Source organism: Procambarus clarkii, chromosome 24 (assembly GCF_040958095.1).
Source record: "Procambarus clarkii isolate CNS0578487 chromosome 24, FALCON_Pclarkii_2.0, whole genome shotgun sequence".
Classification (NCBI taxonomy): Eukaryota; Metazoa; Arthropoda; class Malacostraca; order Decapoda; family Cambaridae; genus Procambarus; species Procambarus clarkii.
Genome location: NC_091173.1, coordinates 3,689,166 through 3,703,910, shown reverse-complemented (window position 1 = coordinate 3,703,910; position 14,745 = coordinate 3,689,166). Strand labels below are relative to the sequence as shown.

The following is a 14,745-nucleotide window of genomic DNA, read 5'->3' as shown; positions in this document are numbered from 1 at the left end:
GGCTGGATGTGCCTGCAGGATGTCTGAGATGTTCCTGCAGGATGTGCCTGCAGGCTGGATGTTCCTGCAGGATGTTCCTGTAGGATGTTCCTGCAGGCTGGCAGGAAACATCCAGAGGATGTTTGCCAGACGTCTTAATAATCAGTTAGGAACAATTAAGGACTTTTATAAAGCGGATCAGGACTTCACTTAGTGGTGAGTACAAACAAAATACGGTCGCATTTATGCTATGAACCTGTCGATTTGTTCCCCTAGAGTTTATTCATAAATTTTTTTGGAAACATTTCTTTTTACATTTCTAGTATATTTTTCCCCTCTATTTCTCGTTTACGAACTTACATATTAACCGATGGGTCTCGTCCCCAAGGGGTTCGGAAACCAAGTGGTGCTCTGTATTCCTGTTTATCTCATTTTATGGGCTATTACTTCATGATCACATTTTTCAAATGCCTTTGTAATGTCTGGGTATACCACATCTGCATTTGGTTTTCTTCGTTTTCTTTTAATGCTTTCATGGTTTTGTTATAGAGGTTGAGACATTGCAAAATTCCCACTCTAAATCTATGTTGAGCTGGGTTGTGAAGGTTGTTCTCCAGAGAACTGGAGATCTAACTCCTACTCATTTATTCAACACTTTAATTGTGATGTTAGTGTGACTGGTCTATAATTTTTAGCCAATGCTTCGTTACCTCCCTTATGTAGTGAAGCCATATCTGCTGATTTAAGTGTTTCTGGTCTCTCCTCTATATCTATAAACATTTTCTCCAAATTTTACTGAGAGCTCGTTATAATGGCACTTTACATTTCTTTATAAGTGTTGAATTCTAGGAATCTGGACCCCGAATGCATAGATATGTTGTCAGTTTCCCTCAAAATATCAGTGTTCATGTTAACTGCCTGAAACGCTTTGCGTAATAGTGGCTTTAGGCGTTTAGGCACTAGCTCTATCTATAAATTCATCAATATTTGTATCACACCTTGTATGTATGTACTTTACCTGCATAAACATTTGAATTTGAATTTTTCTGAATATATGTTATATTATTGGGGCTTAGATATTGCTCATAAAGAACGATATCTAAGTCTGTGCAGCTCCCCCCTCCCCTGGAAGGGGGAAGCCCCAGACCCCAGCACCAGCTATCCACACCCCTAGTTCTGTGGCTGATGTGAGACCTGGCGGTCGCTCCAAATCTTTCGAGTACTGTGCCTTGTGGTGTGGTCCTGTCCAGGTGGTGGTTGTGCGTGCCAGTAGTAGTTTCAACTGTACTCGGGCTGCATGCGCCTAGAGTTCCCTTCCCTAGTTTCCCTATAAATACTGCCTGCCCTTATACTTGGCTTGGGATGCTGGCTCAGCTGAGGTCTTTTGCTGCTCGGTGATTGCCCCCCCTTGGGGTCAACTGGGGTATTTCATGCTCCACCGTTTATCTCCGGGTAGAAGGTAGCGTTGTCACTGGTAGGGGTGCTAGGTATTGTGCAGCTTGTTTTCTTCTTATTACAGCAGCCGACTCTGTTCCATCTGGGTCGTTGTACTCTTGCTGGGTTTTTCTTTTGTTTTTGTTTTTCCTGCCTGGTGGGGGTCTGCCACTTTGTGTTGGTACCTATTATATATATTTTGTGAGGTCCTCCACTAGTGAGTGTACACATCCTGGGGGGTTAAGCTTTTAGCAGTTTGGGGCACCGGTTAGCAGTACCTCACCTGGACTTCTCTTAGCAGAGTATCTATGGGCTGGAAAACCCCACTGGAGCTCAGTGGTCCGATGGATGCAACCGCTGGGTCCCATCTCGCTTCATGCAAGTTTGAGGGTCGATCTGTTCCCTTGTCTCGGGGTGACAATCACCTGTTCTGCCTCCGTCATGCTGCATGTTGGGTCGGTGACACCTTCGACCAGAAGTCCTGTGAGTACTCACCTAATTGTACTCGCCTAATTGTGTTTGCGGGGGAGTTGAGCTCTGGCTCTTTGGTCCTGCATCTCAACTGTCAATCAAATAATGTACTGGTTCCTGAGCCTACTGGGCTCTATCATATCTACACTTGAAGCTGTGTATGGAGTCAGCCTCCATACACAGGGAGCCGGTCGGCCGATCGGACACTATGCCCCTGTTATATAGCAGCAAAATAGGTACCTGGGTGTTAGTCAGCTGTCACGGGCTGCTTCCTGGGGGTGGAGGCCTGGTCAAGGACCGGGCCGCGGGGACACCTAAAGCCCCGGAATCATCTCAAGATAACCTCAAGATAACCTTCCATCACATCACTTCCTAATGCATTCCATTTGTCTACTACTCTGACCCTGAAAAAATTCTTTCTAACGTCTCTATGGCTCATTTGGGCACTCAATTTCCACCTGTGTCCTCTAGTGCGTGTGCCTCTTGTGGTAAATAGTCTGTCTTTATCTACCCTATCAATTCCTCTGAGAATCTTGTATGTGGTGATCATGTCCCCTCTAACTCTTCTGTCTCCCAGTGATGTGATGTTTAATTCCCATAGTCTCTCCTCGTAGCTCATACCCCTCAGTTCGGGTACTAGTCTGGTGGCAAACCGTTGAACCTTTTCCAGTTTAGTCTTATGCTTGACTAGATACACACTCCATGCTGGAGCCGCATACTCCAGGATTGATCTGACATATGTGGTATACAAAGTTCTGAAAGATTCCTTATACAAGTTTCTAAAGGCCATTCTTATGTTAGCCAACCTGGCATATGCCGCTGATGTTATGCTCTTGATATGAGCTTCAGGGGGGACAGGTCTGGCGTGATATCAACCCCAAGGTCTTTCTCTCTGACTCTTGAAGTATTTCATCTCCCAAAGATACCTTGTATCTAATCTCCTGCTTCCTACACCTATCTTCATTACATTGCATTTGCTTGGGTTAAACTCTATCAACCATTTGTTCGACCATTCCTGCAGCTTGTCCAGGTCTTCTTGAAGCCTCAAGCTGTCCTCCTCTGTCTTAATCCTTCTCATAATTTTGGCGTCGTCAGCAAACATTGAGAGGAATGACTCTGTACCCTCTGGTAGATCATTTACGTATATCAAAAACAGGATAGGTCCGAGTACAGAGTCCTGTGGGACTCAACTGGTGACTTCACACCAGTCTGAGGTCTCATCCCACACTGTAACTCTCTGCTTCCTATTGCTTAGGTACTACCCTATCCACTGGAGCACCCTACCAGTTACTCCTGTCTGTTTCTCCAGCTTATGCATCAGCCTCTTATGGGGTACTGTGTCAAAGGCTTTCCGACAACCAAAAAAAATGCAGTCTGCCTATCCTTTTCTTTCTTGCTTAATCTTTGTCACCTGATCATAAAATTCTATTAAGCCTGTAAGGCAAGATTTACCCTTCCTGAACCCATGTTGATGGGGTGTCACGAAATCCCTTCTCTCCAGATGTGTTACTAGGTTTTTTCTCACGATCTTCTCCATCACCTTGCATGGTATACAAGTTAAGGACACTGGTCTGTAGTTCAGTGCCTCCTGTCTGTCACCCTTTTTTGTATATTGGGACTGCATTAGCCATCTTCCATATTTCTGGTAGGTCTCCCGTTTCCAGTGACCTACTATACACTATGGAGAATGGCAAGCAAAGCTCTCCTGCACACACTTTCAATACCCATGGCGAGATTCCCTCCAGGCCAACAGCCTATCTCACGTCCAGATCCAACAGGTGCCTCTTGACCTCATCTCTTGTAATTTTGAACCCTTCCAAGGCCGCCTGGTTTACTGCCACCTCTCCTAGCACAGGGACCTCTCCTTGTTCTATTGTGAAGACCTCCTGGAACCTCTTGTTGAGTTCCTCATGCACCTCTGTCATTCTCTGTGTACCTGTCCTCAACCGTTCTAAGTTTCATCACCTGTTCCTTCTGTTGTTTTCCTTCTGATGTGACTGTGTAGTAGCTTTGGTTCGGTCTTGGCTTTATTAGCTATATCATTTTCATACTTTTTCTCAGCTTCTCTTCTCACACTAACATACTTGTTCCTGGTTCTCTGGTATCTCTCCCTACTGTCTGGTGTTCTGTTATTTCGGAAGTTCCTCCACGCCCTTTTGTTCAGTTCCTTTCCTTTCATACATTCCCTATTAAACCACGGATTCTTCTTTTGCTTCTCAGTTTTTTCCTGTTGGGCCGGGATAAACCTGTTTACTGCTTCCTGACACTTTTGGGTGACATAGTCCATTATGTCTTGTACGGACTTGGTTGTGAGTTCTGTGTCCCATGGTATATCCCTTAGGAATTTTCTCATCTCATAATTTCCCTTTCAGTACGCCAGCTCTTTATTTTCCAGTTCTTTTTTTGGGGAGATAATTCCTAGCTCTACCAGGTACTCAGAGATCAATACATTGTGATCACTCATTCCCAAGGGGGCTTCCATCTTAACTTCCCTTATATCCAACTCATTTAGGGTAAACATCAGATCAAGCATAGCTGGTACATCCTCTCCCCTCATTCTTGTCGGTCCCTTGATGTGTTGGGTTAGAAAGTTTCTTGTTGCTACTTCCAGCAGCTTAGCTCTCCATGTGGGTCTCTGTTCTCCCAATCTATCTTCCCGTGGTTGAAGTCTCCCATGATTAGTAGTCTGGATCCGCTCCTGCTAGCTGCAGAAGCTGCTCTCTCTATTATATTGGTGGTGGGTTATATATGACTACTACTATAATTTTTTGTCCTCTAATTGCTATGGTACCTGTTATGTAGTCACTGAAATCTTCACAGCCCTGAACAACCATACGAGTTTTGATTTCGACGGTTGCAGCCAGCTGTCTCGACTTTGAATTGAGGAGTGAGTGGCGACCACCTCCTGGTTAAATCCCTCTTGTTTTCTCTTTGGTTAAGTAGCTCCAGAGAGCCAAAGGGGCTCCCCCCCCCCCATCCCAGAAAACCAGCGTTGAATGTAATGAAACGCCATTTTCTGGGTGAGACCCAGAGGCTCCCTGGCAACTCTCCCGCCTTCTGGTCAGCGGTTTTCGCGTGTTTTGACATCCAGCGTCAGAACTAGAAGTTTGGGTAACCGGTGCGGGGGTCTGGGGCTCCCCCTTCTCCCTCCCGGTGAGAGGGGAGCTGTGCAGACGGCGGTGCGGTGCCGGTTGTGATGTCATGCTCGTTTGCTCGTTTTTCGTTTGGGGAGTTCTGTCCAACAGTTTGGCTTTTTGTAGCAATTTTGTTTAACCAAATAGGGTTTGTTTTGGGGCACCTACCTGTCTGGGTGCCTGACCCGGTCAATAACAGACATAGAATGCTTCCAACCACACATGGTCGCCTTTCTGAGGGGGGCCATGTTCTGGCTTGTGGTCCCTGGTTGGCCTTGAACTTCATTCGCTTTGACTGATGCCAGGGTTTAATACATTCATATCAGCCCGAATAGCTCTGGGGAGCCTCTGGGTCTGACACAGAAAATGGCGTTTCAATACATTCAACACTGGGTTTTTTCAGGGAGGTCTGTTATGTGTGGACATATTGGATTTTTCCTGTTCTGTACTTGTTGCCTGTTGTAGCTCTGTTGTCAGATATAGTGGTTGCTGTGACTGGGAGTGAATGTGGTTAGCTCTGCCAATTCAAGTACTATGCATTACCGGTTCTGCCTTTTGAAGCCTCTTTCTTCTGGGTCTGAAAAATTATTTGACTTTTCTCCAAAACCATTTTCCTGTTTGCCACTTCTATCATTTTTAGTTTTACTTGATCATGTGGTTAATCTTGGATCCTCCATGCCTCTTTGAACACACCAGATTCTCCTCCTGGATTTCAGTAGGGTTCCACAAGTTCAGAGGCCTGGTTTTGTGGATGTCTAGTACTAGAGCCACTGACACCACCCAGAAAGGGGTACAATATTTCATTTCATTTGAGGTGCTCTTTAGGTAAATCTACCTGTCTCAACCTACATTTACAGGTGCCAAGCAGTAGCACCTGTAAATTTATGCTACATTTTTCTAATTCACCAAAATTTGTTCTATACTGTAATGTCAAGAATGACTACTTTTATTTTAATTGTCAAAGTTGCACGTTAAGTACCTGTTGAAGAAATGCTGTATTGAAAGTAGTTTTTTCTTGACTTCGTATTCCTTATATCCTTGTTGAGTGTCTTCCCATACTATCCATATTCATATTCCTTATCATATCCTTGTTGACTGTCTTCCCATACTATCCATATTCATATTCCTTATCATATCCTTGTTGACTGTCTTCCCATACTATCCATATTCATATTCCTTATCATATCCTTGTTGACTGTCTTCCCATACTATCCATATTCATATTCCTTATCATATCCTTGTTGACTGTCTTCCCATACTATCCATATTCATATTCCTTATCATATCCTTGTTGACTGTCTTCCCATACTATCCATATTCATATTCCTTATCATATCCTTGTTGACTGTCTTCCCATACTATCCATATTCATATTCCTTATCATATCCTTGTTGACTGTCTTCCCATACTATCCATATTCATATTCCTTATCATATCCTTGTTGACTGTCTTCCCATACTATCCATATTCATATTCCTTATCATATCCTTGTTGACTGTCTTCCCATACTATCCATATTCATATTCCTTATCATATCCTTGTTGAGTGTCTTCCCATACTATCCATATTCATATTCCTTATCATATCCTTGTTGAGTGTCTTCCCATACTATCCATATTCATATTCCTTATCATATCCTTGTTGAGTGTCTTCCCATACTATCCATATTCATATTCCTTATCATATCCTTGTTGAGTGTCTTCCCATACTATCCATATTCATATTCCTTATCATATCCTTGTTGAGTGTCTTCCCAAACTATCCATATTCATATTCCTTATCATATCCTTGTTGAGTGTCTTCCCATACTATCCATATTCATATTCCTTATCATATCCTTGTTGAGTGTCTTCCCATACTATCCATATTCATATTCCTTATCATATCCTTGTTGAGTGTCTTCCCATACTATCCATATTCATATTCCTTATCATATCCTTGTTGAGTGTCTTCCCATACTATCCATATTCATATTCCTTATCATATCCTTGTTGACTGTCTTCCCATACTATCCATATTCATATTCCTTATCATATCCTTGTTGACTGTCTTCCCATACTATCCATATTCATATTCCTTATCATATCCTTGTTGACTGTCTTCCCATACTATCCATATTCATATTCCTTATCATATCCTTGTTGACTGTCTTCCCATACTATCCATATTCATATTCCTTATCATATCCTTGTTGACTGTCTTCCCATACTATCCATATTCATATTCCTTATCATATCCTTGTTGACTGTCTTCCCATACTATCCATATTCATATTCCTTATCATATCCTTGTTGACTGTCTTCCCATACTATCCATATTCATATTCCTTATCATATCCTTGTTGAGTGTCTTCCCATACTATCCATATTCATATTCCTTATCATATCCTTGTTGACTGTCTTCCCATACTATCCATATTCATATTCCTTATCATATCCTTGTTGACTGTCTTCCCATACTATCCATATTCATATTCCTTATCATATCCTTGTTGACTGTCTTCCCATACTATCCATATTCATATTCCTTATCATATCCTTGTTGACTGTCTTCCCATACTATCCATATTCATATTCCTTATCATATCCTTGTTGACTGTCTTCCCATACTATCCATATTCATATTCCTTATCATATCCTTGTTGAGTGTCTTCCCATACTATCCATATTCATATTCCTTATCATATCCTTGTTGACTGTCTTCCCATACTATCCATATTCATATTCCTTATCATATCCTTGTTGACTGTCTTCCCATACTATCCATATTCATATTCCTTATCATATCCTTGTTGACTGTCTTCCCATACTATCCATATTCATATTCCTTATCATATCCTTGTTGAGTGACTTCCCATACTATCCATATTCATATTCCTTATCATATCCTTGTTGAGTGTCTTCCAATACTATCCATATTCATATTCCTTATCATATCCTTGTTGAGTGTCTTCCCATACTATCCATATTCATATTCCTTATCATATCCTTGTTGAGTGTCTTCCCATACTATCCATATTCATATTCCTTATCATATCCTTGTTGACTGTCTTCCCATACTATCCATATTCATATTCCTTATCATATCCTTGTTGAGTGTCTTCCAATACTATCCATATTCATATTCCTTATCATATCCTTGTTGAGTGTCTTCCCATACTATCCATATTCATATTCCTTATCATATCCTTGTTGACTGTCTTCCCATACTATCCATATTCATATTCCTTATCATATCCTTGTTGACTGTCTTCCCATACTATCCATATTCATATTCCTTATCATATCCTTGTTGAGTGTCTTCCAATACTATCCATATTCATATTCCTTATCATATCCTTGTTGAGTGTCTTCCCATACTATCCATATTCATATTCCTTATCATATCCTTGTTGAGTGTCTTCCCATACTATCCATATTCATATTCCTTATCATATCCTTGTTGACTGTCTTCCCATACTATCCATATTCATATTCCTTATCATATCCTTGTTGACTGTCTTCCCATACTATCCATATTCATATTCCTTATCATATCCTTGTTGAGTGTCTTCCCATACTATCCATATTCATATTCCTTATCATATCCTTGTTGAGTGTCTTCCCATACTATCCATATTCATATTCCTTATCATATCCTTGTTGACTGTCTTCCCATACTATCCATATTCATATTCCTTATCATATCCTTGTTGAGTGTCTTCCAATACTATCCATATTCATATTCCTTATCATATCCTTGTTGAGTGTCTTCCCATACTATCCATATTCATATTCCTTATCATATCCTTGTTGACTGTCTTCCCATACTATCCATATTCATATTCCTTATCATATCCTTGTTGACTGTCTTCCCATACTATCCATATTCATATTCCTTATCATATCCTTGTTGACTGTCTTCCCATACTATCCATATTCATATTCCTTATCATATCCTTGTTGAGTGTCTTCCCATACTATCCATATTCATATTCCTTATCATATCCTTGTTGACTGTCTTCCCATACTATCCATATTCATATTCCTTATCATATCCTTGTTGACTGTCTTCCCATACTATCCATATTCATATTCCTTATCATATCCTTGTTGACTGTCTTCCCATACTATCCATATTCATATTCCTTATCATATCCTTGTTGAGTGTCTTCCCATACTATCCATATTCATATTCCTTATCATATCCTTGTTGACTGTCTTCCCATACTATCCATATTCATATTCCTTATCATATCCTTGTTGACTGTCTTCCCATACTATCCATATTCATATTCCTTATCATATCCTTGTTGACTGTCTTCCCATACTATCCATATTCATATTCCTTATCATATCCTTGTTGAGTGTCTTCCCATACTATCCATATTCATATTCCTTATCATATCCTTGTTGAGTGTCTTCCAATACTATCCATATTCATATTCCTTATCATATCCTTGTTGAGTGTCTTCCCATACTATCCATATTCATATTCCTTATCATATCCTTGTTGAGTGTCTTCCCATACTATCCATATTCATATTCCTTATCATATCCTTGTTGACTGTCTTCCCATACTATCCATATTCATATTCCTTATCATATCCTTGTTGAGTGTCTTCCCATACTATCCATATTCATATTCCTTATCATATCCTTGTTGAGTGTCTTCCAATACTATCCATATTCATATTCCTTATCATATCCTTGTTGAGTGTCTTCCCATACTATCCATATTCATATTCCTTATCATATCCTTGTTGAGTGTCTTCCCATACTATCCATATTCATATTCCTTATCATATCCTTGTTGACTGTCTTCCCATACTATCCATATTCATATTCCTTATCATATCCTTGTTGAGTGTCTTCCCATACTATCCATATTCATATTCCTTATCATATCCTTGTTGACTGTCTTCCCATACTATCCATATTCATATTCCTTATCATATCCTTGTTGACTGTCTTCCCATACTATCCATATTCATATTCCTTATCATATCCTTGTTGAGTGTCTTCCCATACTATCCATATTCATATTTCTTATCATATCCTTGTTGAGTGTCTTCCCATACTATCCATATTCATATTCCTTATCATATCCTTGTTGAGTGTCTTCCCATACTATCCATATTCATATTTCTTATCATATCCTTGTTGAGTGTCTTCCCATACTATCCATATTCATATTCCTTATCATATCCTTGTTGAGTGTCTTCCCATACTATCCATATTCATATTTCTTATCATATCCTTGTTGACTGTCTTCCCATACTATCCATATTCATATTTCTTATCATATCCTTGTTGACTGTCTTCCCATACTATCCATATTCATATTCCTTATCATATCCTTGTTGAGTGTCTTCCCATACTATCCATATTCATATTCCTTATCATATCCTTGTTGACTGTCTTCCCATACTATCCATATTCATATTCCTTATCATATCCTTGTTGACTGTCTTCCCATACTATCCATATTCATATTCCTTATCATATCCTTGTTGAGTGTCTTCCCATACTATCCATATTCATATTTCTTATCATATCCTTGTTGAGTGTCTTCCCATACTATCCATATTCATATTCCTTATCATATCCTTGTTGAGTGTCTTCCCATACTATCCATATTCATATTTCTTATCATATCCTTGTTGAGTGTCTTCCCATACTATCCATATTCATATTCCTTATCATATCCTTGTTGAGTGTCTTCCCATACTATCCATATTCATATTTCTTATCATATCCTTGTTGACTGTCTTCCAATACTATCCATATTCATATTTCTTATCATATCCTTGTTGACTGTCTTCCCATACTATCCATCATCTTGTCTTGACATTTCATTTTCATTTATAGGTAATGGAGCCTGTGTTCTCATAAGAGCACTGGAACCCTTGGAAGGATTTAAAAAAATGGAAGCTGGCCGGAACCAGAGGCGTAAAAATTCATCATCTCTTAAAATTCGTGAGCTTTGTAATGGCCCATCAAAGACCTGCCAAGCATTATATCTTACCAAGGTATAAGAATCTACAGTAAACGTCATTATTATGTATACTGGTACAATATTTCCATCCAAATTGTAAAAGGTTTAGCATAATCTTCACATTTAACAATAGCATACTTTACATCATTGTTTTGAGCTAGTGTCTCCATATGATTGAAGAGCACATGAGAGTGCAACAGGAAGAATAACATGGTATTCTTTACTGCCCACAATCATTGCAAATTAGTCTTCTTACTTTATTTGAACATTAAAATAATGTATGTATTGTAATAATTTTGCACCAACTCCTCTGCCCAAGTGTGTCAAGTATCATATGGTGTTGCTGCACGTTACTCTCTCGTGTCTTACAAACAACACACTAAAAACGTTAAAATTTCCATTATGGTCATTTTATTACCTGCTGCCTGCTTGTGTAATCTACATATGGTAGGAAAAAGGCTATGAGAGTGTGTTTTATAAAGGAGGCTTAAATGTATTTGTGTTTTACACCTGGTTTATGAAGCAAGCAGAGAGGGGCGGCTGTAAGGAAAAACATTTCAATTACTGTACAGTAATTTAACTAGGGAACACATGCAAAATACAAAAATGACACTCAAATACAAAAGGGATTTAAAGTGAACTACATACGACTGTTTTGAATTGTGGGATTCAAACAAACCGGCTATATTCGTGCATTAACATACATTTGTTTAAATGGGAAAGATACAACATGTAAAACTTATCACTTGACACTTACTGTACAGCACTCGATGACAATGTGGTAAACACCTCGCTTTGGAGGTGGATGCCTCCTTTGACCAGAACCAAAAGTCTCCTCCTTTGTGGACAAAGTGGAGTGCAGTTATGCTATGCAAAAGTGCAGGAAAACTACTCTATTAAATATGAACATTCTCTCATGCACAACTTAAAATACTTGCAAACAGTAGCAATCAAAAAATAAATTAACATTAATTTTAATGAAATAGAAAACATAAGCATTAGTCACAACAGCCAGTCAGTAAATATATGCATTAGTCACTACAGTTATTCACTCGGTCTCTAAAATACACCTTGAGTAAAGCAATTTTGAAATTAATAAAAATAAAAGCTACATATTGCATATTGGACATTATGCTTTAACCCTTAAACCGCGCATACTGGAGGCCTGCAAGCGAAAAATATTTGAATTATGTAAAAATAACTTAAAATGTTAAGCAAATCTCCAACTTATTGGCTTCAGTGTCGTGAAACTTTCATAAAAATATTTTCAGAAATTGATTTTGGATGAATTTTTTAAAAATAAGAATGTTTTGTTAAGAAGAACAGCTCCTAATAACTGGAACTGAAGGATTATGCAGTAATAAAGAGATGCAAGCACCTGTCCGACGCACAAAGAAGAAGAATAGTAGTAAGAAGTGTCCACAAAGTGGATATGCAGCTGGTGCATTTATAGCATTGCTGAGTAATACATAATAACACAAATAATAATGAGTAACTATGTTATTATGCTCTCTTTTGCTATACTGTATATCATATAACACATTGTCCAATGTTAATATGTTACTTTCATCAATGACCCCCCCCCCCCCTGCAATTTTTTTTTTCTCCTTTGTGTATTATCTGATTTTGTTGTAACCTTTACATCCTGGAGAGTGCATATGCTCCCTAACTATGTGAAGATAGAATGAAATTGGTCAACAAATAAATCTGTCACAACTCCCAAAACTTGGGATTTTTAATTTTTGGGGGCTGATTTTTTCTCTAATCTTTATTTTCTTTGTTTCTTTAGGTTGTTTTGATGATTAGGGACCATATTAGGGTTTTTTCACTTACATAAAGTGTACCCTAAATATATTCCCTAAATCATTATAATCATTATAATTATCCCTATATTTTGTTTCTTGGGGTTATTTTTTCTTGACTTCATTTCAACACATATTGACCTACAACTTTCACATACACTGTATTTGAGAACGAATGCCAAACAATGTTAATTAAAACATACAATTAAATGAACGAATTAAAACTACCTTTATTCATTGCTGATAACTTCAACTATCTCTGAAACTAGAGTTTCAACTCTAGTGGCTTCTAAAGTTAGAGTGGCTAGAGTTAAAGGTTAGAGTGGTAGAGTAAAGTTGGAGTGGCTAAAGTTAGAGTGGTTTCTAAAATTCCAGTTTCTGGGGGGAGCCCCGTCGGCTCCCCGGAGCTATCCAGGCTGAATGGATATGTATAACTTTCTGGCATCAGTCAAAATGCTAGGAGTCCTTGCCTACCTGGGACCACGAGCCAGAACCTGGCCCCCTCAGAGAGGCACGAGGAGCAATGGCCTATAGAAACCCCCTTGTGATTGGGAGCATTTTATGTCTGCCATCGACCGGGACAGGCACCCAGAAAGGTAGGCACCCCAAAACAAACCCCCTATTCTGGTGAAATTATTGCTACCGAAAGCCGAACGAGTGGACAGAACTCCCCAAACAAAATTATCTAACTAGCATGACGTCATCATGTCGCCGCGCCACCGTCTGCGCAACCCCCCCCCCTCCCGGAGAGGGGGAAGGGGGAGCCCCAGACCCTCCACGCCGGTGATCCAACTGGCAGTTCTTAGGCTGGATGTCAAAAGACGCGAAAACGCCGCCGACTGGAGGGAGGGAGGGATGCCGGGGAGCCTTCGGGACTCGCCCAGAAAATGGCGTTTCATTACATTCAACGCTGGTTTTCTGGGGGAAGCCCCGTCGGCTCCCCGGAGCTACCTTACCAAAAGATAAGTAAAACAGGGAAAAAACCGGGAGGCGGATACCACACGTCCTAACTGAACAACCAAAACCAGAAACAAAAAAAGACCAAAACGAGAAGAAAAAGACCACCCAGGCCAACGACCAGGATGGCCCCAAAACTCAAGAGCAGGCCAGAGGGGAACAATGCCCAAGACAGCAAGTGGAATGGAGCAGAAGGAACCGCAACACTGAACGTAAGCAGGAGCGGCTCTGCCAGCACCACCCAACATGAGGGGACAGGACAATCCCAGACAACGGTCCCAGAACAACCCAGAAGGGAAGACAAACCAACCCTAGCAAAGACCGAAGGACCCTTCGCAGCGATAGGAAAACCAAACACCGCCCCCGAGACGAAACGTGCAGGTGGGAGACCAATAACGAACCCACCTGTGCCGACACAAACGACAAGAAACGAACACCACGATCGAAAGCGCAAAACGCGAATCTAAAAACAGCGACCGCGCAACCCAAAGGAGCAACAGAACCAGCTCCAGCAGGGAAGAATGATACTCGCATCCCCGAGGCATCCAAGAGGAGAACCACCGAGGACGAGAACCGCAGGAAAACAAACACACCCGGTTGAAGAACTCTGTAGGGTAAGGCAGGTCCTAGTCAACAACGGCTTCTCCAATGGTTTTGTTGAAGACATCATAAGAAGGAAGGTGAAACGCCATGCAACCTCTGAAGAGACAACTAACACAACACCTGTACCTCCTATTAGACTATTTTACAGGAACTTCTTTTCCACAGCTCATAAAACGGAGGAAAGGGTCCTGAAAGATATTGTTGATAGGAACATTATCCCTACAGACAAAAATCAGAAGATACAATTGGGGATTTACTATAACACCAAAAAAATGGCCAACCTACTCATGAGAAACTCTCCAGACACAAAGCAGAACGCTTTAAAAGAGACCAACATTGTCTATGCCTTCAAATGCCCACTTGGGGACTGTAAGCCTCAAAGAACTCAT

At 40.2% G+C, this 14,745-nt stretch overlaps 1 protein-coding gene across 17 annotated transcripts in view; it reads left to right on the top strand.

Annotated features, from left to right (window-relative positions):
* The window catches only part of LOC123761795 (uncharacterized), a 55,006-nt gene that overhangs the window by 37,736 nt on the left and 2,525 nt on the right, over positions 1–14,745 (top strand). For 11 of the 17 annotated variants that reach the window (XM_069330479.1, XM_069330471.1, XM_069330483.1 and 8 more), the window contains one exon: positions 1,715–1,896. In XM_069330479.1, coding sequence (XP_069186580.1) covers positions 1,715–1,896 — 182 coding nt within the window. Of the gene's footprint in view, positions 1–1,714; positions 1,897–10,867; positions 11,029–14,745 lie in introns of all 17 variants that reach the window. The other 6 variants (XM_069330485.1, XM_069330488.1, XM_069330472.1 and 3 more) reach the window with 1 other exon arrangement.